The sequence below is a fragment of the Pempheris klunzingeri genome, chromosome 23 (genome assembly GCF_042242105.1).
Source record: "Pempheris klunzingeri isolate RE-2024b chromosome 23, fPemKlu1.hap1, whole genome shotgun sequence".
In the NCBI taxonomy this organism is placed as follows: Eukaryota; Metazoa; Chordata; class Actinopteri; order Acropomatiformes; family Pempheridae; genus Pempheris; species Pempheris klunzingeri.
Window position 1 is genome coordinate 13,337,554 of NC_092034.1, and position 23,518 is coordinate 13,361,071.

Sequence of the window (23,518 nt, forward strand, 5' to 3'; positions counted from 1 at the left end):
CCTACACCTCCCCTCATGCTCGCTCCCTTCCTACCCCCGTCCCTCCCCTATCCCCGGTTCCCCCAGCAGTGCACATTCGTCATCAGGTTTGTCTGATTAAAAGACAGAAGGCCTCAGGTAGCTATTGCTGCTGCGCTGCGTCACATCAGTAATCCTCCACCATCTCCATATCATTCAGGCTCAGACACTCCGCGTTGTGGAATGAGTACCCTGCGGGGAGGAGGGGGAGAGCAGAGGGGGGAGACGGAGAGAGCAGAGTAAGATCAGAGGAGGACGGGACATGGGGGTGTTAGATGGTTTACACAGTGTAGGCAAACAACACAGACGTGGGACAGAAATCCTTTCCAAGAAGAGCCCTGTGTTCTGGAAAGGCTAAAGCCCAATTGTAAACGTGAGAAGAGGCAAACTCATCACAAACCATGAGTATTACATTTATGTTTGTGCTGATTGAAACATTGAATCAGTTCATGCAGGCATTTTTCTAACAAAAGCCCATAAACAATCTTGTGTTAGAAACAGCAGGATTTTATTTCAATGTCATTTTGAAGAGCAGGAAATCCAGTGTGTGGACAACCTAATTTGCCTTTATCATTTTCTATATCAACATAATAAGGCCTACCCTATATCACATAATAATATCCAATTTTTACCTTTTACCTATATCACATTTTGGCCACCAGCTTACATCAGCCACATCCTATTTCTGTGTTTATGCAGCAAACACATAAAGCTGACACATAAATAACTTTCAGACACAAACATCCATCTATGAGCACATCTGACTCACCACCTGGAGAGGGCGCAAACAAGTCATCAAGAAGATGCAAAACTTTTTACTGTTGCTTCAGAAAGCTGTGCATCTTCCTTTGTTGCTTTTATTGCGCTCCACTCTAATTCCAGGTGATGAATACATTTTCCCGTTTGACTTCTTTTGTGCATCAACTCTAAGTTTGATGTAGAAGTGTGTGTGGCTGGTGTGTTTGTTGTCAGGTCGTGTTTTGTATAACCACAATGTTAATCTGGGGCCAATCTTTTCAAAACTAGCTATTTATAGATTCTGACCACTTAATAGTTAAGTTATGCCAAAAAGAAGAAATATTAATGCTGGTGAGGTCACATACCTAAGATGCTGGGGTCAGAGTGCAGCATCATGGGCTGTTTCTTCTTCATCTTTCCCCCTTGGTTGTCATAGAGACCAGCCTTGCCCATGTGGTTGGTTTGAAACATGGACTGCAGGGCGCTTGGATTCATACCTCGCATCGAGTCCTAAAAACCACAGCAAGAAAAGAAACAAAGGAAAATGAAGATGGTCATTCGAATGATAATCTCAACCTCCTCAGTTGCACCACCCTTATATTTCTAATCAGCTTTAGCAAATGAAGACTTAAATGTACCTTCTAAGCCCTTTCAGAGCCTCAAGTTACTGGCATGGATGCATTTTGAGAGTTTTGTCAGTTGCTTTGAAGATGGATATTAAGATATTTATAAGTGGCTATCTCAAACAGGCTTTGCAACCAGTTGACAATTCGAAAATACATTTTCTAGGAGTCTCAAAGTAACATCAAACCCTGCACTAGTTATCTATAGTAATGTTATGTTTAAATAAAAGTTTGAAATGGAGGGTGCTTGCATGCACAGTGTAGCAGACACACATCTGTATTTACCTGCAGAGGGAAGTTCATGTTCAATCCAGCCACTTCCTTTGATAACTGGGACACAAAGACGAGAAGAGGAGGAATGTATAATGGTCACAATGAAACATGCTCTTGTGTAGCCATTTTAGCCTGTTAATAGTACTTTTACATACAACATATCATGGTGTATTATAACAATATATAACATTCACAATTATACATATGCTCTTTTCTTCATTTATAGAAAATAAGATCCATTTCCCAAAACTCAAATGTATACAAGACATCCTAGTATATACTTTTTCATGTATGGAATGTGGACAGCAATCGTTCTTGCTGCATTAATTCTAGAGAAAACCCTAAAATTACCAATTGACAGATGCAAAATAATTACAAAACTGAGAAAAATGACAAACTAAGATTTTCATTTATTCAAAACAAACATAAAAAGCTTTAGCAGCATGTTCAAAACTAAAAGAGAGCTTCCTAACAAACTTCATCTTCAAAGTGGTCCTCTGCTGCTATCGTCCTCTGCCTTCAAGGTTCAACATGCTGTCCATTCAGAGATGCTGTTCTGCCTTCCTCGGGTGTAACGTGTGGCTATTTCTGTTACTGTTGCCTTTCTATCAGCTCGAACCAGTCTGGTGATTCTCCTCTGACCTCTGCCATCAACAAGGCATTTTCAGCCAGGGAACTGCTGCTCACTGGATATTTTCTCTCATTTAGACAATTCTCTGTAAACTCTACAGATGGCTGTGTGTGAAATTTGTAGATCAGCAGTTTCTGAAATACAGCCCATCCGGTGCCAGCAACCACGCCACATTCAAAGCCACTTAAATCACCTTTCTTCCCCAGTCTGTTTCTCAGTTTGAGCTTCAGCAGATCATCTTAACCATGTCTAAATGCCTAAATGAATTGATGTGCTTCCATGTGATGTGATGTGCTTGCCTGCGACTGTATATGAAAAAAATCACTACTTTAATACAGCATACTGATTTGTGAGACGTTGAAATGTATGTTTTCTGTGGTGAGGTCAGATTTGGTCTTAATATGCTTCGAAAATATCCATCAGAGGACATGATAGTCATTCCATGTTCCATACAGAGAGAAGGAGGTCAGAGTTTTAGCTAGCAAGTGTCCATTTTCCTTTACTTGTTTTGGATTCTGAACTGGCAGGAGTGTGTCCAACAGGTTTTGTTTTTGACATATGCTGTTCTCAATTTAAAAACATCTGTTGAGCTCAGGCCTACCTGCTGTTGCTGTCTCTGTTGGTTGGCTTTCTGTTTGGCACGTCGCTCCAGAAACTGTTTGGCGAACTCTTTGGCTTCCACTGTGTCCCCTAGGTAGGACCGGATGAAGTCCAGCACTGCATAGGGAGACTCCACCTCCTTCAGGTATGCCACAATTGTGGCAACTTTAGAAAAAGGTATAGTTTCAATTATTAGAAAAATACTGAATCAATACTGAACTGTACTGTATTTTAACACATATCAACCAACTCTCGGAGATGAGAATTGTCCTCATCCTTGACATTGCTAAACACATAAACACTGAACAGCCTACCATCAAGAGAGGAGGAGGAGTTGTTGGCAGAGGTGTTGAGAGCGTGCAGCATCTGTTCACACCAGGTGGTGAAGCCGTCCTGAGGCTTCATACCCTGTAGCAGCTTCAGCAGCTTCTCCTCCTCCTCTGTCCGCTTACGACGCATCATGTACTGATCACTGCAGAGGACATACAAGATACAAGGCAAATCAATTATGTTCATCATAACATATCAGGATTATTTACAGGCCACCCAATATACATTTGGAGTGGATAAATGTGCATTTCAGCTGATTTAATCTGGTCTCATGTACCTGAGTGAAGGGCTGCTGCGGCTGTTCTTCAAGCCCATGTTGTTGTTGCTGTTACCGCGCAGGCCGGACTGGTTCTTCACAGCCTCGTCCCACATGCCCATGCTGCCTGAAGAGCCTCCACTGCCACTCTTACCCTCCATACCTCCAGGCCCGCCCCACATACCAACCCCATCCACCCACTGCCCTCCCATGGAGGAGCTCCCCATCGACATGCCGGAGTGCTGGAAAAGGACGGGGAAATCAGAATCAGCTTTTATTGGCCAAGTATGTGAACACATACACAGAATTTGACTTTGGTTTTTCCACTGCTCTCGTGTACTTACACATATAAAGTAGATTAAAAACAATAAAGCTGAACTAAGTAAACACACGTTTAACTTTAACGAAAAAAATAAACAAAAAATGATAAAAATAAGATAATAAACAATTTTAAATCATTATGATAAATGACAAGTCATTTGTATTCTCTACAACAGGCTCTGTATGAATTTCTGTAATGAACCTTTGAAACATATGATTTAAGTTGCTCAAACTCACGCGGTCTCTCTGCTGCTGAGCTCTCTGTTGCTGCTGCTGCTTCAGGAGCCTCTCTGCCTCTTGCTGCATTTCCAGCAGAGCCAGAGCCGGGGGCTTTCCTGCCTTGGCGAGCCCAGAGGAGGGAGCCCCGCTCCATCCTGAGCCGCCTGCCCCAGGACCCTGCTGCTGGGGGGTCTGCTGCAGCAACTTCATGATCAGTTCCTGCTGCTGACGACACTACAGGAGGATATGACAGAGGTCAACACTTTATAGTGATGATGCTCAGTTATGTATCATATGATAATCAAGTTATACTTAATGTGACAATGACCAATTGTGTCTCTAACTAGATGGCTCAAAACACAACTGTGCCTAGAATAATTCACAGTTTTAATGAGCCAAGCCTGTAGTCTGAGAGGTTACATATTTCTTGTTAAAAAAAAAAAAAATTCACAGTCCAACATCTGAAGAAACTATTAATATTTGTAGCCCAGGGGAAAGGTAAATGCAGAAATATCTCCTTCCTTCATCTTACCTGCTTGCGTCTGAAGAGCTCCTCCTCCTCCCTCCTCTTCTGTTCCTCCTGTTGCCTCCTCTTCTCCTCCCTCCTTTTACGCTGCTCCTCCTCCTCACGCTTCGCCCTGAGTTCAGCGTCTCGCCTCTCCTGCTGGAGCTGAAGGAAAAACATCAGGGAGCGAATAGATTAAAAATGCACAAACTGTGATTGGCTTTGATTTGCAAGAAGCCATTTTGATTACAGTTATTACGCCTGCAAGCATTGCTAACAATTTGTCCAGCTAGCAATAAAAAGTGCCTCAAATCATTTTAGCAGTTTATGGTGAAGATAACAAGATGCAATAAAACTGACATGACCAACTTGTAAAACATGAGCATATAACTTTAAAAACCAAGTGCATTTGTGGTCTATGGCTGAAAATATCATGACTGAGCCCACCTTTTGAAGCTGTTCGAGAGTTGGACCCTGAGTAGAGGGATTCATTGTTATGTCCCAAAGACTGGCTTCACCGCCTGCGTGGCAATAAAAACAGGTCATTTTAGCATGGTTAGGTAGTGCTCATGTGCTTTCATTGTGTGCACGTGTACAACCAGTCGCAGTCTAGAATGTACCTGACGGCTGTGAAGCTGAGGTATGCATGTCCCACATGGACCCTGTATCTGGCACTGACATCGACCTGTTCATCGAAGGCATCATACTCTGCTCACTGCACCTGGAACACAAGAAGCAAAGCCCAACACGAAAATTTAGGTCCAAAGTCAAAGTCTCCTCTAATGTAAAATCAGAGACACTTGGACACAAACATAGATGAACGTATACTAGTCTAGACATGGAAGATGAAACCTACATTCCCCCCATAGGCCTACCTGTTAATGAGCTGGAATAGCTGCTGCTGTTGGAGCTGCTGATACAGAGCTGCTGCTGCCAGCTCCTGTTGCTTTTTCAGGCGCTCCTGGTCCAGGTTCCCCTGTCAAGAGAAGAGCAATCACCAGTCATCACCAGTACACCAGAACATCTTGAAATTCAAGATACCAAACACAGCTATTCTTACACGGTGGACTAATTCCAAGAAAGAATTTATTTTGGTAAATTTTGCCAATTTCAATTTTAAATGCAGCCATCTACCAGAACTCTTCTTCCTTTGTTACCACTGAGCTATTTTAAACATTAACATTTTAGAAATTGTGCAATCCACAAGATGATGTAAAAAGTACTGTCATAGATGCTGCATTGATAGGTTATCAGGAAGACGGCACAGATGTAGTGGGGCATGACTGTATGAAATGCTGGTATGGAACATGCTGTGTTCTGCTTCATTAATATGAAGCTTACATGCAACCAGTGACTTTTACTGGTAGCCACTGCATAATATGTTATTTTATGACAACATTTTGAAATCTCTTTCCCACTTTCAACAGGAGAGAATAAAGACATTGACTGTAGCACAACTACAACAACAACATACAGTTTTGTGTTTTAAAAGCAAGTGAGTGTAATTTCAGAAAATGCCAAATTTAACCCCTCGTGTTAAACTGAATTTACCGTGACCTGTCTATCAATCTTTCCTCTCCTCTGCATCCTCCCTTCCCCATCCTCTACGTTGGCTGAGCTCTGACTCACAGTCCCGGCGGGCCCCCGGTTGGGCTGCGGGCGCTGCGTTGATGGTGGCTGTCTCACCAGCAGGGGCGGCGGGGAGGGCCCTGGGGCGAAGGGCACACGGCCCCACATCTTGATGACATCGCCCAGGGGTTGGAAGCCCTCGTCGCAACCCCGCTTCACCAGTAGGGTCATGGTGAAGTAGCCAGCCTGGAACCACTCGCACATCTCCACCGTGGTGAACGGACCTGGTAGTGAGTAGAGAGGAGTTTACCATGCAAACCCTGTGATTAGGTAACTGACTTTGCATACCTTAAATTAGTTGGTGAATAAACATGCTGTGCCTTCATGTATGAGTAAAAGTGACTGTAAGTGCCACAGTGTGTGAGTGTACCCTGGATCTCTCCCTGTGGGTCCTTGTAGAACCACTTCATGGCAGCCTCATGTGACAGCGGCAGAGCTGCTGCTGTGTTCCTGCTCTCCTGCTGCTGCTGCAGAGCCTGGGTGAAACACTCCTCCTCCAAGGAAGTGTCCTGCAATGATGCCACCATCTTCTCTGCTTCCTACACACACACACACGTTATCATTACAACACCGCATTACCTGGCAAGTTCATTTTACGTTTAGACTGTGCATTTAGACATTTAACTTGGGTCTTTTAATTAGCTTAATCTTTAGGTGGAGCTTCACAACTAATGCTACAACATTTTTACAGATTATAGTTTCATTTTTAAGTCAGCATAATGAGTTTAAAACAGCCCACCATATATCGTTGAGTTAAATCTGCCTCCCGTTACAATTATGTAATATTTCTGACACAGCTCCTTGAAATGTGCCTCCTGTTGTTCCTACCTGCTGTAGGTGCTTCATGCCCTCATCGTCCTCTGTGTCTCCTCCAGATGGAGGGAGGAGAGGAGCGGCAGAGGAAGGGGGTGGGGGAGGCAGACTGGCGGTGGTGATGACGCTGGGGCTCAGCTGGGCCTGGGAGCCCCCTACCGAAGCCACGTCTGACAAAAAAAAACAAACAAACAAACACATCAACAACAAGAAACATTAGTAAAACAATGGGCTCTATTTTTAGTATCTCTATTCGTGGGACGGTGATGGTGGATGTGTGGTAGGAGGTAAAAACACCATTGGCTCTGTATCTGAAAGAGCAAGTTCAGTAAACAAGGTATTAAATGACTGGAGCTAAACATATTATGTATCAAACCAAAATATCAACGCTGGCTGAATGTCCTCCCTCACACTCACTGTCCCGAGACCAAAAGAGCCTGTGTGAATTCAAGGAGCCAAATGCTCTAAAGTTACAGAGCCAGAGCAAGCTTCAAATCAGAATTCTGTAATCCAAGAACCAAGTAGGAATAGCCAAATGTTTGCACAGGGATGGTTTGGAAGTTAGCTCATAACAACAAATCACATATAGTACTGGTTGCATCAGTGCTTCCAAAGCGAAAAAGGATTTAAAGGTTAAGAACACATTTCCAACACACAAATTGGTACCAGCTCATGCTCACGTTTTTATGGAGTCTATTTCTCCCCATTAGTTCTTCAAACTGATTCATTGACAGGAAATGAAAAACACATACATCTGCAGTAGCTTCATTTGGCTAAGCAGCTCTGGAACAGTTGAAGTCTTTAAGCTGTTGATAATCTGGATACATGAAGCATTCCTGTAAAGCTTTTACTTTAAAGCTAACACAAGTATGTGACAATTTCAGTTAGCCACTGAATTCAAAGTCATTGCTAAATAAAAAGCTGGTCTAAATCTGGATTTGGATAAGAACCTGGTGTTGTTAAATCCTTACTAGGTGTCATACCAACTTTGCTGCCACTATATAAAGTTTGACCTGCTGCAGTCAAAGACTAAAACCACTAACATACATTTGCAAGCGTGTTTCATATCATACGTTTGTATTTTAATTAAGCAAACCTTCACTGGGTGTGCTGCTGGCCTTGACAGGGTGGCTGTTGTTCAGCTGAGGGTTGTCCACCACTAGGCCGGGGTTGATGGGCCGAGGCTCCAGGAAGGGAGGGGTGCAGTGGGCTGGAGGAGAGGAGGAAGAGGGTGATGCTGGCTTTGTCTCACCCTCTCCAGCAGCCGAGCCAGCCTCTTTACTCTCTGTGAGGTGAGAGTGGACAAAAGGAAGGAAAAAAATAATTAAGTAGGATGCTACAAACATTAGTAATAATTTCCTCCTCTGATGGACTAGGAACCATTTTTGGACAAAGTGCAAACTTTTGGCTGCATGGCATGTTTGGCATGCAAAAGGTTGATGTACAAAGCCTACATATTCCATGGCACCTCTCTGACATCAGATTATAAAACTGAACTGTTTGACAGATATGAGGCAAATACTATAATAACAGTATGGAAGTCTAAAAAATATAATGCCAGAAATAATTTCTTGTGCTCTCTATTATCTGGCAAACAAAAAGTACACACACAAAAAAGTTAAGCAGTAATTAAAGCGCAAAAACATTCTAAAATCATCAAATAAAGAAACGCTCAAGTCTTTCCTCACCTTTGTCTTTGTCTCCTTCAGCACCGTTCCTCTCTGTGTCAGCGAAGCTCTCCTCTTCTTCCTCCTCCTCTATCCCCTTGAACTCCAACTCTTCCTCCAGGATTGTCTCCTTGCCACCCTTCTGATAAAGGAAGACCAGGAGAAGTAAAGCAAAAGGAAGAGTGTAACAAATACTCATTGACATTCAAGAGGGCTGACAATAAAAGAAATAGCACACTGCTAAAATACAATATGAGCCCTTTTTAACAAGACTTAAACATGAACAGCCTAGCATTTAAAGAGTCTGCTATTGTGAACATGTAGATAATACCGATACCGATAATTCTAACTTTTGTTAGGACAGACCCTGCTCCAACCAGCAAAAAAAGTAAATAAATTAAAAAAAAGGAAACACACCTTCATAGGCATGAAAGCTCCAGAGGAGTCAAAAGTGCCCATCTCCCCATCCTCCTCGTCTGTACACCATTCAGGCAGGCCGTCCCTGTCATCCTCTAGTCCCTCACTGCCTGCACGTCGGCGGCCACCACCATGACCCTCAGAGTCCCGGAAGTCGAAATCAAACTTCCTCCGTCTACTCTCTCCTGGAGCGCCATGGTCCCGCCAGCCTGCTGAGCGAGGACCGCCATCTGACAAAGAAACGGACCACAATCGGTAAGGATGCTGTTGCAAGTAAAATCAGAGTCATGAAAATATCAATGAAATCAAGCAGATTCCTACTGCAAAGTTACAGAACAAGGTTTCATTAGAGAAACAAACTAGCCAGTAACAGCAGATGCCCAGACAAAGCTGGCTATGTCTTGGGATCTGCAGCATTTCACCACCTTGGGGTGTTGCTCTGTCATCACCAGCTTCAGTTTAGAATTTAAGATAACTTTAAACGCATTATGATAACGTCATCTTGACCTAACTGCCCTCAGAAACTGAAGTGCAGATCTGTTACAGCCAAGGCCTTGGGAAAATCACTCCACTACCACTAGATGTCACTATATCTACTGTATAGTTCAGACCTGAAAACTCTATAGTGAAAAAGGTGACAAGACATGAAACTAAAATCAGTTTTAGTGTTTTTAATAAACACATGAAGCCATTTGGAGCATTTTGAGATTGGATAGAAAAAACATCTTGCTTTGATACACAAATAGGTTTTACTGCATTTCTGTGGAGCCAATTTGAATTTATTTATAAATATCTTATATTTTACATTACAGCCTGTAAATTTCCCCCTGTGGGCCCAATAAAGACTTACTGATTATAATATCATAACTTATCTATAGATTATATTTTGTATTGTTAATCTGAAAGTGAAGCTGTCACACTAATGGAGTGGAGCACAAAGTACAGTACACTTGTCTCTGAGTTGTAGTGGAGTACAAGCATAAAGTAGCAGAAAATAAAAACACTCAAGTTAAGTACACGTACCTTAAATTTGTAATTAAAAAGGTCTCTATACAATATTCAGAATATGAATATAGCGTTAAACAAATATTTGCTACGTATATACATATATATACACACACACACACACACAAGTACAATACTAGAGTAAATGTTTTTAGTTACTTTCCGTTACTAGTGACCGAGTTGAGAAACGCCATGATGTTAGTAAAATTCTAGCTAGTTCAGACTTTTAACAGTCCTTTGCTCTGTGAGGCAGTGGCAACTGTGCCGTTACGAGCCCTTGATTTGCTCAGGCTGCAGGTAATCGAACTAGACTCACGGCAAACTCTCACGTCATGTACCATCATTCTCATGTAATTTACTTCATCCTCAGCAAATCTAGTGTCCTGCTGCACTCACTGTTATAGCAGAGGTTAGATAGCAAGCAGTAAGGAGTGGTATAAAACACAAATTTGAACTTGTTTTGACAAAGCAATCACGCTGAAATTAGCACCAAACTGAGTGTTAAACCCCTGGTACCACCAGTCTATCTTATCTTACAATAAATAAATATATGTTTGTATTTATCATACCATCCCTGCGGGGTCCAGTAAGTCTCCAGCTGCTGCCCGGCTCCCCCTCATCCTCATCTTGCTCTTCCCGGAGGGTGCGCCAGTTATCACTGTCAGCCCTTGTGTACTCCTTCCTGCCTGGACCCACAGGACCAGCAGCCTCTTCAAAGCCAGGACGCCCCACCTCCCGCCGCAGAGGCTTCTCAAAACGACGCTCACCCCTGAGGACAGGAGGGGAAATTGAGAGAAATTCATATCAGTTAAGTGATAAACAGAGGAAAAGCCCAAAACCCAAAACATTTACTCCTTTTTATCAGAGAGAAGTATATAGAGCCAAAACGTGCATCACGCCACTTCACACATTTTATCCAGGACCACAGAATAACAAACTACTGAAAAAATATGACAAAACATACTTTAGTTCAGATAAGACAGCTGCAAAAGTGAGATAACTAATCCACGAGGGCAAAAATCCACAACAATACCAGAGAGGATTATTGAGTTTATTACACTGTGTGCCAGCTTTTCTCAGCAGTGTAGATAGACACCTTTACTGCTCCGGAGCAGTCGGAGCCATGATTTATTTGACCTTCAGCTTGTGTGTGCTGAGCTTCTCTTACCGGTCATCCCAGCTCTGGCTGCGGTGTATCTCTCTGACGCTGCGGCCGAAACCCACCTCCGTTTCTTCAATACTTCTTTGGTAGAATCCACCTTCACCACGACCTCGTCCTGATTTCATACACACACAGAGAAGGAGGTGTTTATATTTAATATGACCAGCACCTGAACGACAGGACTTGTGATCTGCGATTTAAGATAGTTTCAATGTCTCACTCTTTTCTGTTGAATCTGCCTAATACATTTCTTCAGAATTCACCAAAATTTTTATAACATAACAATGTCTTGTACCACTCTTTAACTAGCTTCAGACAGCCACACACCAGCACATGCACACAAATAATGAAACCCACTCAGCATCATTCTTCTAAAGTTGTTTCCTTGGGTGTCCTGAAACGGATGGCTAGTGTTTACATTGGCCATTCATATGCGCAGAGTGCTGTGTGTGCACAAGGTGAGTTCATGAGCCTGGTGGCTGTAGACAGGTGTGGCTGGACAAAAGGAGGACTATTTAGAAGGGCCAAGAGGAAGTGTGCTGCTTCAAGGTGGTGGAAGAAAAGGGGGAAATAGACACTTCAGTGGTTGGTTTGAATAAACTGTGATACTTTCCCTGGATAAAAGCCACTGTAGTTTCGGCCAAGAGGTTTGGGCAGCATTTCTGTTGCTGTTGGACTCATGTTAGCTTAAGCACAAGTGGTTGTGGATTTATGATGAGTACACTTGGGATGAATCAATGCTGTACTTTTTTTGTTGCCATTATTTTCTGGGTGTCTTGGAGTTTGTTTTGCCTTTAGTTTTTACCTCGACCGCCTCGTGTGGCCCCTCGTCCTCGGACCACTCCAGCTGGGGCGGCCCCACCCACCCCTTTTCCCATGAGCCTCAGCACCGCCACACTGTTCACAGACATGGAGAAGTTCCTCTGCAGAGAAGGAATGGAAAGAGCAAAAGGGAGGAATGTGAGCTCACAGCCATTTCTGTCAAATGACAGAAATGCTTGCTTTTGAACTGAGGTCGCATCGCGATGAGCTGAGGCAGTTTAACATTTGCAGGTTTCGGTGTATTTGTGCGTGTGTTAGTGGCAGACCTGCTCCTCCTCAGTGAGAGGCACCAGTGCCAGTGGCTGCATGGGCTCATCTTGCAGAATAGCAGCAAACTCCTTATCCTGCATGTCCTCTGGGACCTAAAACAACAAATAATGGGCACTTAGGAGGACAAACCGTCTTTCAAAACTTTTACCATGACTTCAAAAAAACAACTGACCTTCGAACGGGCTTTCATTTTTGGGTATGGGAGAAGTAAATGGAAGTTTGAAACACACATGATGGTGTATAGAACTTCAACATTACTAAACATAACAGATCATTCGCCTTATTCTTTGACTCCAGAGGGGGACTTTGCTTGCTGAACTCTTCCACTAACCTTGTTGTCTTTGATATAAAGTGCTAACATCTCCTCTCGGCCGTAGCGGTACTCGGCCAGCTTGTACTTTGGCATGGCGGGGGAAGGAGGGGGGGATGTCACACTCCCCCCACTGGACAGTGCACGGAGCCTATGTGAGGAATCATCGACAATTAGGATGACATTTTTCAAGTCCACCCATATTCCTCATGTGAATCTCAAATAGGCCATAACACATCTCATCTTCAACAATACATTTCACAATAAACTGCATTTTCTGTAACTTAACTAGATAGATAAATCACTTGTATAAAATGTTTTGTAGTGATTTGTGACATAACAAAATAAACAATAGAGCATAATATATAACAATGGGCATTTATCTATCGTCACGAGATAAATCGTTTTATCGCATAGCCATACATCTCAGTGTTGGATTTGAAAGGTAGGAATTGTGTGTATAAATATTTGACAGTATCAATCACAAAGAAATCAAATGAAGTGGTAACCAAAGCTACTGGCCAGGTGTCAGTTTTCAACATGAAGGTGATATTCTGCAGTCACTGATTGAAACATTTGTCTATTGACTGGAGCTGACATACAGAAAAATCCCACATAAATCTCTTGGTGTAAATTCCTGTATTGGTGCAGTATACAACAAAATGAGAGCTGCTGTGTAACCCTGAGTTACACAATTACTTTTAATCTGAGTTTGTGAAAATATATCTAATAGCATCAATCTTGAATAAGGGAAAAAAAGAATTTACTAAATGTTCTGTAACAAATCAGCCATCCTCCTACACAGGTCCCCGTGAATACACTTGGCTCACCACGAATGATATATTAGCTTTCCAATCTCAAGATTTAATTTTAAAAAGGTATTACTAGCAGGCCAGATTCCAAGGCCTGCTGTTTAACAATGGCTCCATTCACATGTCTCTACAAAGTGTGTCATTGACTCACAACCCCTCATCAAAACCATATGTAACTCAGAGGTGTAGAGGTGGGTGTGGGGTGTAAGAGGTAAAGAAAAGCATCATGAAAGGCCTGTTGGTAGCATGTGGCATATCAAAGAGGGTAAAAATAAGTGGAGCAGCTACTGATGTGCATAATAAGAGGAGAGCTGAGGAAACATGCCAATGGAAAGACCTATTGTTGCATATCCGTATCCACTGCATTAGACTAACATGACAGAGCATGAAATCTAAAACACACCTCCTCCACACACTTAAATCTATATGTTCATAATCCTTTCAGAGTCTTAGAGAGCAAAAGTTGCCAGATATTTGTTATATTATTTGTTACATAAGTCAGAATGTGAGGCAGAATGTTTTCACTTCGAATACTACCACAATCACTAACATACATGCCAACTCTACTGCCAACAAAACCTCAAATGGTGTAAATAATTTTGTAACGCTAACAGGCATTAAAAAAAACTTGTAAACATGCTGGCCAAACAGCTGTACGTGGTGAGCACATGGACTGGCTGCTAGCTATATTAAAAGGGTTCAAGATAAAAGTGGGCTACAAGGGCCACCGAGTGGAAAGCAGCTGCAGATGTGTAAAGAGAGAAATATTCTGCGAGGCTGGCACTGCACCAAGAATGCACACAGCAGTCACAGGCCGTTAGAGATGGAGTGCTACCAAACGGGTGACTACACCCCGCCCCCCCATTACTCGCTGCACATACATGCACTGAAGAGGAGGAGGAGAAACGGCAGAGAGCCACACAGAGATGGACAGGACACCGCTGTGACAATACCTGCATTTTGGCTTCAGGTAAAAACTGTTTTGCCATAGTTAGTGATTACAAGAGAAAGTGGTCTTTGAAACCTACAACTTAACACTAAATTTCATATCATCAACCCACGGAACCCGTGTAGACAGTTACGGTGATTGACTAGTACATATTTATTCCCCATTGTTAGCAGGACCTAGGACAGGGACGTTGGTTTGTTTCTCAGTCCAGAGCAAAATGTCCAACCAACAATCATTTTCATTATCGTTTAGCTGCAGATTATTTTCTTGGTTATCAACAGTGTTCATAAAATGCCAGTCAGAGGGGAAAATCTACAATTTTCAGCCCAGGATCAGTCCATAACCCAAAGATATTTACTATCATATACAACAAAGAAAAACAAGCATATTCTCACATTTGAGAAACTGGACCCAGCAAATGTTTGGCATTTTTCCTTGAAAAATTACTCAATTAATTGGTGGCAATTTATCTTCTGTTTCAGATTTTATCTCCACAAATAAGGGCCTCTTTTCCATGAAATTTAGTACAGACAGTCCAGGTCCCTAGAGAATGACTCCCAGTTTGGTCCATGACAAGGTGTCTCAAGACATTAAGACCAGATTTCCATGAAATCTGCAGCGGATGCAAATGCCAGCGGCCATCTTGGATCTGGCCCTTGGGTAAAAGAAATTCCAGGATTTTTGCAAGGGACCAGGGAGCTAAGCTTTCTTCCCAACAAAACGTCTATATGAGTCAAATCAAAACACCCTGGCCAGAGATTGGTCACGGAATTCAGGTTCTGGACTGAACTACATCTACTGATGATGACCTGGAGATTAATGTCAAGAGCTCCAGAATAAGCAAATAAAGTAGACCTTGAGTGGAGTAAAATCCTAAAACATAGTTCAATCAAATGAATCTTCAAATGGTAAAATCATTGACAAAAAACAATATAATTATCAGCAATCACATTCACTTTCTTCATGATATACTTTTCTAACATTTCTAAATACTTGCTGGGATAATGAAAAAAGAAAATCAGATCATTTACCATTCTGGGCCGAAGTTAAGAGTCTCAGCAGTCATATTCCTCACGTCCACACAGAACTGAGTATCTGAGGAGACAAAATACAAAATACTTGAATTTTTGCAGGATAAAAACACAACTTGCAGAAAATGTATGAGCAAAGGAATCGAATGGGACCCAAACTGCCTTACCCTGTCCAGATGATCGGAGCAGGCTGGACTGGGCTGGACCAGGCTAGAGCTGGCTTGCTTTAGTTAGGCTTAGGTGACTAGAAGGCTGAGTGGTGCTTAAGCTGTGATCACAGAGCTTCCCAAACACACAGACAAAAAGAGAATAGCTGCCAGTTTCAGGTGCTTGAGGAATACCAGGTTATCAGGTCCTAACTAGGTAAGGAAGGGGGTACGACGATAGTTTGGAGAATGGAAGCTCCTGCTACTCACAGCCGAAAAAGGTTGTTAAACATAAAAAAAGAAACAAAAAGAACCTTGGAAATTAACAATGGAACAAAATAAAACACTCTTGCCAGTAATAATGTTTTCTTTTTTTTCTTTTTTCTTTTTTTACAGCAGTTATATCTCACATTAAAGTTAAAAATCTGAACTGATTCATCAAAAAGGTAACGCAGGAACGAAACAACAGCCAAAACAATGAAACAGGCTGCTGGAACAGCTGCCAAGAGCAGACGCGACTCGCACTCCTCTTCTCCTTTCTCTCTCTCTCTCCCTCCGTGCCTTTTTCTCTCGCTCCAACTGAAATGTGGATTGACGGAGACCCTCCAGGTAACTCCTTTATTTCCTGTCCTCCTCCCTTTGCACCACTGGAAATAAAGCAGAGTTTGAGAGAGGGGGTTGGTAAGAGAAATCAATGATTAAACAAAAAAAGAAAGATGGAAAGAATAATGTTAGAAGTGTACACTTAATAAATGAGCTACTGGAGAGATGCATGTTCACAGCTGGCAGTCCGCCTCTATCGTGATAGGAAAGGAAGTGTAATTTGATTTTCTGTTGTGTAGCAATGCTGCACTATTTGCGCAGCACGCCTTGGACTCGCTGAAAGGTACCAGCCTGATTTGATCAATCAGTTACAGCACACTGAGCTGAGAGAATAACACAGTGGTACACCTACACAAATAAATGAAACGGCAAACTATTTGTAGTCTAGTGCTCAATCATGGCCCAATGTCGCTGCTGCTCGCAAGAGATTTTCCATCCAGAAATCTAGGGAGTCTATTTCAGTAATGTTGGGAACCAACTGCCTTTAAAGTCTTGCAGCTGGTTGGGGATTGCTCCTGAAAATGTCATGGCAACTAAACCTATATCCAGGCAACTCAATTTCAGCAGTTAATGCTCATACATTGTTGAGTGAATAATGACAGATGCATAGCTACTGCTGGCAGGAAGAAAATAATTTGGCTGTTACGATTATTCATGATTTATACTGATGTTTATGAAGGTATTCGTGGTTGTTTTAAATCTAGAACTTATTTTAATTATTTTTACCATCATGCAGATTCTTCATTTTCGCATTCCATTTCCACAGAATAATATTCTAACACAACCACCAAGCTGACAGTATCTCAACCAGCTGACTTCAAGATGTGATTTAACACATATCCTTTTAATACTGCAGGGCTGGGCAATGTACCCTCATATGCAATGACACCGATTATGTTTCCCAAGCACCATCAAGCATTAGCTCATGTTGTTCAGATTTCTAGTGTGCTTCTGTGTTTAAAAAAAAAAAAATGGTAAAAATGTTCAATTACAACTGCCTTTCAAGCAAGACATTAGCCAGCCTTTTCCAACTGCACATGAAATTACTTCACAAGCAATGTGACACTACAAATTCAACAGACATCTAAATCACAGTTGAACCATCAAACCAGGAAACTAGGCGCATGCTGACATGAATGTGTCTCTCTCTTTTGGATGGATGCGTTATCAGAAAACCTTAAATAACTTTTATTTAACTTTATTTAACTGAAATAAAACATCACCAGCACATTTTATCAGTTCTACCCAAACACAATCACTTCATTAAAGAAATATATCTGTGGTATCCCAAGTACTACAATGTCAGCCCTGATGGCACAAGGTTAAACTACAGGACGTGAATTTAAATTGATGCACATGCAAACAGCAGTAACTAGTTGATTTTGTCCAGATGTTTCTATTTTTAAAAAGGATTACATAACTTTTCAACCTACAAGTCAGTTTCACCTCCCTGCAGCTGCACAGAACAAGCCTCTAGCACTTCCATACGAGCATAGTACCATTTTTCATTTGATTCAGCTTTCCAATTATGTAGAAATATGTAGTTTTTCTATACCCAAAGTTTGAAGTTAGTGGCTGGAACAAGTTAAAACTTGCCAATCACTTTTTAAGATGAGGCATTCAACTCCCATGCCAGATACATGATTACAAAATCACTCAGGACAAAAGAACACTCAGGACTCTAGACTGCGACCAAAATGGTCACATATGTGATGGCAACGAGAGGTTCGACTGAGACAAACCACGGGTGATGAAAGAGCAGGCGTGGAGACACCGACTGAGTCACAGAAGAAGAAAAAACACCACTTTTAACCTAAGTGGCTGAAGCACAGAGGTGAGAGAAGCACTCAGATCTTTTTCTCAAATTTTTTCTTAAATACCAAAATATGGAAATACTGTCTTACAGGTCCTGCATTAAAAATGTTACTTTAGTAAAAGTGCAAAAGTATTAGCATCAAAATATACTTAAAGTATCAAGTGTTCACATAACTATTACGCAATATTTTGTTTCCTTTCAGAATAATATATATCACATTATTGGATTATAAGTATTGATGCATTAATGTTTTGTTTAATGTATTTCCGCAAATAACTAAAAATGATAGATACATGTAGTGGAGTCAAAGTGCAATCTTTCCCTCTGAGATGTAGCAGAGTAGAAGTATAAGATAATCGACCAGAAAATGGAAATACTCAAAATAATACTTAAAAACGGTGTTTGAGTAAATGCACTATAACGCAGCATCACAGTGTCCATTGTTGCGGTTTTCTTTTACAATTATGGTTTTGGTTATTATCTGGTTTGGATCGGCCACCCAACAAGACAACAAGACTGTTGGCAACCTGCCTTAGATCCAGGACTTACACATGTCCAGAGTGAGGAAACATTAGTGCAGACCCAACATGCCCTGGACACAACCTGTAGGCGCTACAGATCACTGTACGCCAAAACAACCAGACACAACAACAGATTCTACCAACATGCCGTCACTTTGATGGGCACTTCATTAGTCATACAGTGTCACAACAATCTCTGTGTAACAGCACTCTCACACCAAAACTAATTTTTTGCAATCCCTGTATATAATGAATAGATCCATATCCTGTCATATCAATTTACATTTGTACATAGAAGTTAAGTGTTTACATTGAATTTGTTCAGCTTGTGTTCCCTCTTTTCCTGTATGTCTATTTTTTAAGTACATGAGAGTAGTGGGAAAACCAGAGTCAACCAGTTTTATGTCTCCACATACTTGGTGAATAAAGCGGATTCTGATAACAGTCCATGGTTTTATTATGTCAACCACTGCTTGTGGCAGAGAAACTTTACATTTTTACATCAATCCAAAACTAGGTTAGACAAATTAAGACACCTGCTTATCTCAAAGGTCACTGATTAATACCAAGCTCTACCAAAAGAAAAGCGTGCAATCAAATTACATGCTGGTGCGCCCCAACTGAGAACACTGTCAAAATGCCAGAGAATATTGAGACACTATTTGCCCATATTGTTAGGCTCTTAAGAAGCAAATCTACAGTTACTGTGACATAATAATTATAAAACTTTAAAAATTTCATACTGTAATTTCAAATTTCTCTTTCCTTACTTGTAAAATGCTTTCAATGCAAATGTGGCACTTGTTGGCACCATATTGCATAAGCGTATTGTGGGTTCACTATTTACATTAAATGCTTCTAAAATCAAATATAAATTAACGGAGGATGTTTTGGGATTTTTGAATGCTGAACAAAATGCCTTTTGTGCTGTTTTACTACTAGTTTGGAACACAGTATTCTGTCTCATTGCATTGGCTTATACCATATAATGACAAGAAATGCAGTACAACGTGATAGAGCATGTTAACAGTCTACGTTTTAAGCAGCTCAGAGAACACATAACTATTAATCCTGCAGTGTACACATATTTAAGGAAATAGACAGCTGGAAAAGTGGATGCGGATGGGCCAGATTTACATCCGACTGCAGTGATTTACATTAATTCAATTTGGGTTCATCTGCTGAAGATGAAGTTGACCCTGTGTGTGTGTGTAGTGAATGCATGTCAACCTCTACAGTAACTTAAGTGACGAAATATAATCAGCAATTGAGGAAAAAAGTCCCTGTTGAGTAAAGGATTGCACCATTTCCGTCAGACCTCTGTTTGCCACAATTCAAAACTCTTGATATGCCTCACACATACCTTGGTATCATTTGATACTGCTATTATCACGTATTTCTTCTAATCATGCTCAAAAGTAGAGTAAAGTTATTTCAGTCAGTATTTAAACACGTGCACATTTATCAGTTTGAAGGCAACGACATGCAAAAACTAGCATTCATTTGCAAAATCATGCAAATTGCAGGGAGATCTGTCAAGAAATCCAAGGACAGAAGACAATTTGATTTAATTTAACAGAACCAATTCAATTAAGAGTATTTAGCTTTATCCTTAGCAGCTGTAACGCTAGCCCGCTTGTCGTAATTTTGATTTCAAAGTATTTCAAAGTGTGACCCCACACCTCAGGCTACAACAGGCAAAATACTGATATGTTCACCATCTAGTTCTAACTTTGCACTGAGAAAACTGAAGCAAGGTCACGCGGGAATAACGGAGCTCGCAGAATATTACATTTCTCATGCGTTTGGGAGAACATTATTTGCAAATGTTTTGCATAGAAACGTGGCGGGATAACGATTTTAAGCTGCGGGGATGCAGGCTGTAAAGCTATGCTAACGCTGGCACTCAATGCACACCAATGTGTAACTTTAACAAACCGAACAATGCTGAATCGTTTGGTCGTAAAGATGGCTAACATATAGACAAAATAGCTCGAGTTGACGTTAGCTACCGCCAGTGCTTGCTAGCAACATTAGCGTACACATTGTTCGTCTTTCAAGCCAATTACAGCAGATCGATTTGTTAGAAAATTAAGATAAATCTATTGCTACAACTGTGTTCGTCCCACGATATTATATTTCTGTTGCATATAAGCTAGCTAGCTCGCTCCCTAACCTAGCACAAGGTATGCGTTGATCGTAAAGGCCTTCACTTGCAGGTTCAAATGACACCAGATATGATGGCGGAGGGGGCGGAGTGTTGGGATCAGACTCCCCGGCCTGCTCCGCCAATGTGCGGACGACCACCTCCACCCCGCTGTCGGTGTAAAGCTAGTGCTAACGCCATGTAAACAAGACAAATACAATGACAACAAAACTACAGAGTGTTAGCCGTGACAGAAGTTAGTGAAAATGCTTCTCTAACGACACATAAATGTAAACCATTCGAGCTGCAGGAGCCGAGGTTAGCTTGTTAGCTCACGTTAGCCAGCTAGCTAGAAGACAAGCTGCAAAGAGGAACCATGGCTTACCTTCACTGTTTATAGCTACCAGACTGGTTGTCTGCACGGCGTGTCTACAGCCAATATATCGTCTGCATTGGTCTCTTTAAACACTGTAAACGTATTCATTCGACAGAATCGTACTTTCAGAAAGTCGCGCTCTGTATTTTATTTATTATTTTTCCCCTCTCCTCCAACGGTCGCAGCTGCGTATCAGTATGTGTCTGCTGGCTCCTGGTCGCTGCTCTTCTTGTTGTTTGTGTTTCGGAAACATGGCCGTCCGTGTGATACCACGTGACTGGACATTGACAAGCGGCTAACCAATGTTGTAGCAGGGCAAACACACCCCTATTTACTAGCCTGGACACCGATGTGTACCGCACTTTGCGATGGCGTGTACAAATGCGGAGCGTCTAAGCCGGATGGTGTTAATTAGCCGGTAAAATGAGGAGCGAGTCCGGCTCAAGTGTGAGGTTTTCTTGGAGGCATACATCGGAAACAGTCACCTCATAACAAATTCGCAACGTGTTAAAATATAAAGAAATAACGAAATTCACTTCTAACAAAGTTGTTTCATACATTTCATCATACTTTAAATGCACAATGAGATATTTAGAGTTCTTGGCTATCATTACCCTTGAAAATGGGCTGAATGACTAGCAGGGCATGTTGAGCGGCAGTGTCGAACTGAGCATGCGCAGCACGATAGTGAGGCAGTACTGGTTTAGCCAGCAGGGGGCGCTGTTGGCTTGTAACAGTCATGGTTTTGGACGTGTGCACATATCCTGCTCTTCTTATTGGAAACATGCAGAAAGATTAAGAATATATTCCATTAATTACTAAGGTAATGAAAATGTGTATTGTTGCAAGAATAATCTAGAATCTAGATATATTAAATGTGGAATTAATGAAATAGAAATGACTACCAAAAGTGCAACAACATATAGAAAGAGGATTGAAGCAAATATATCACAACAAATTCCCCTGGAGCATGACATGTAAATAGACATTTAAATGATCATGCTTCAAAATGAGGACACAAGAAAATCGGTACACAAGTCAAATGGTAGGACATTGCTCACACATTTAGATTTACAAACTGTACATAATTATTGTCATGATAGAGAGCATAAATCAGAGCATAAATAACTACTAGTCTTAATGAGAAAGGCAGTTTTACCAACCAGGCACCCCCAAAGCCCCAGGTTGTCTGTGTGTCAATTGGTTTGTGGTAATTTTATCTACTGCAATGCTCCAACTGAAATGATAACAGTTTTAGTAGAGTCCCTGAATTATTACCTTGTAAAATTGTAGTTCTAAAGCCTTTGTTATTTTAATTTATAGTATATCCAGGTGGTGCATCTTCCAAAATAAAGTTGCTTTTAATTAATTAATGAGACAGATAGTGGATGAATGGAGCGTCAGTGGGATCAGCAGTTAATTTCTGCCTCTTGGCCATCAACAAGTTAATCCAGCCATGGAGGTGTTTCTAATATTCTGTCCAGCCATATGTCTGTAAATGCGGTGGATAAAACATTCACAAGAGTAGCATTTGCTGCAGGGCAACTGTGTTGAGGTGTATAACATGGCATTGGTGTTGTTCTAAACTTTAGAACACTTCATATGACCACTAGTTCTAAACTTTAGAACACCAAAGTAAAAGCAAAATTATATATAATATGATTATTAATATCAGTATTTATACTTTCTATAATAATAATAATAATTATGATAATCAGTATTAATATCTGGGTACTCATCAATTGATGTTGAGTTGTAGTGGCTTTAAATGACCACTAGAGGACAGTAAACACCAGTTATCAGTTCATTTATGTGCATGATCAGCTGTTGTACCTTTGATGATACATAACAGCTGAAAACTACCACTGCAATGTTTATATGTGCATGAAATGATTATACTGTGTTAGAAAGCATCATCAAAGCATTTACGTGCCAGCAAAAAGGTCGAGATTGCTTTTAAATATATGAACAACCATCAATTTGTTTAGTTTTTAAACACCAGCCAAAAAACATCATTGAGTCACCTCATGTTATCTTAAGATGTCAGGTACGATGAAATATAAATCAGTATTTATGTAAAAAGAAATACTAAGTAAGCATTGCTATAAAACACTGTAAAATGAACGTCAATCTAAATCTTGCATCCTCTCCTGTGCTTCATGACAAAGGTCAGGGGTCATCCACAGTGTGGAGCAGTGTTTAAGCCGAGCATTTTGCCCAATGTAGTCTTCACATTCCCTCTTCATTCCCAGGATCTTTAACCAGCGGGTAGAGGGGATGCTGGATTCTCACTGTAACTGAGCAGAAAGCAAACCATTACACATATTACATTACATTTACAAAATAAATGAATATTATGATATTGATTAGCACGATCTCTGTCTGATTTCATGATTAAACAGTATTAGACACAAATTGAATGCCCCTGAAAACCCACTAACCATCATCAGATTCTGATTCAAATGTTGTTAAATCCTGATTGGTGCATGGGAGTATGTGACATCACCTT

At 41.1% G+C, this 23,518-nt stretch overlaps 1 protein-coding gene across 3 annotated transcripts; it reads right to left on the reverse strand.

Moving 5' to 3' along the window:
- Window positions 1-67: 67 nt before the first annotated feature.
- Window positions 68-21,217, reverse strand: gigyf1a (GRB10 interacting GYF protein 1a). 3 transcript variants are annotated; one of them, XM_070854403.1, is made up of 25 exons: window positions 21,019-21,217; window positions 15,569-16,194; window positions 15,402-15,465; window positions 12,631-12,760; window positions 12,296-12,391; window positions 12,013-12,130; window positions 11,214-11,322; window positions 10,615-10,814; window positions 9,041-9,270; window positions 8,645-8,765; window positions 8,053-8,241; window positions 6,972-7,126; window positions 6,514-6,682; window positions 6,201-6,367; window positions 5,390-5,490; window positions 5,135-5,235; window positions 4,962-5,035; window positions 4,542-4,679; window positions 4,028-4,243; window positions 3,491-3,711; window positions 3,198-3,355; window positions 2,885-3,048; window positions 1,665-1,709; window positions 1,122-1,266; window positions 68-210 (listed from the first exon to the last, which is right to left on the reverse strand). In XM_070854403.1, exons 3-25 carry the CDS (start codon window positions 15,434-15,436, stop codon window positions 146-148), a joined length of 3,147 nt encoding a protein of 1,048 aa, XP_070710504.1. In that variant the 5' UTR covers window positions 15,437-15,465; window positions 15,569-16,194; window positions 21,019-21,217; the 3' UTR covers window positions 68-145. The 3 variants fall into 3 exon arrangements, with proteins under 3 accessions (XP_070710504.1, XP_070710503.1, XP_070710502.1); XM_070854402.1 differs by having other exon boundaries at window positions 6,144-6,367; XM_070854401.1 differs by having other exon boundaries at window positions 6,066-6,367.
- Between the last annotated feature and the right edge of the window lie 2,301 nt (window positions 21,218-23,518).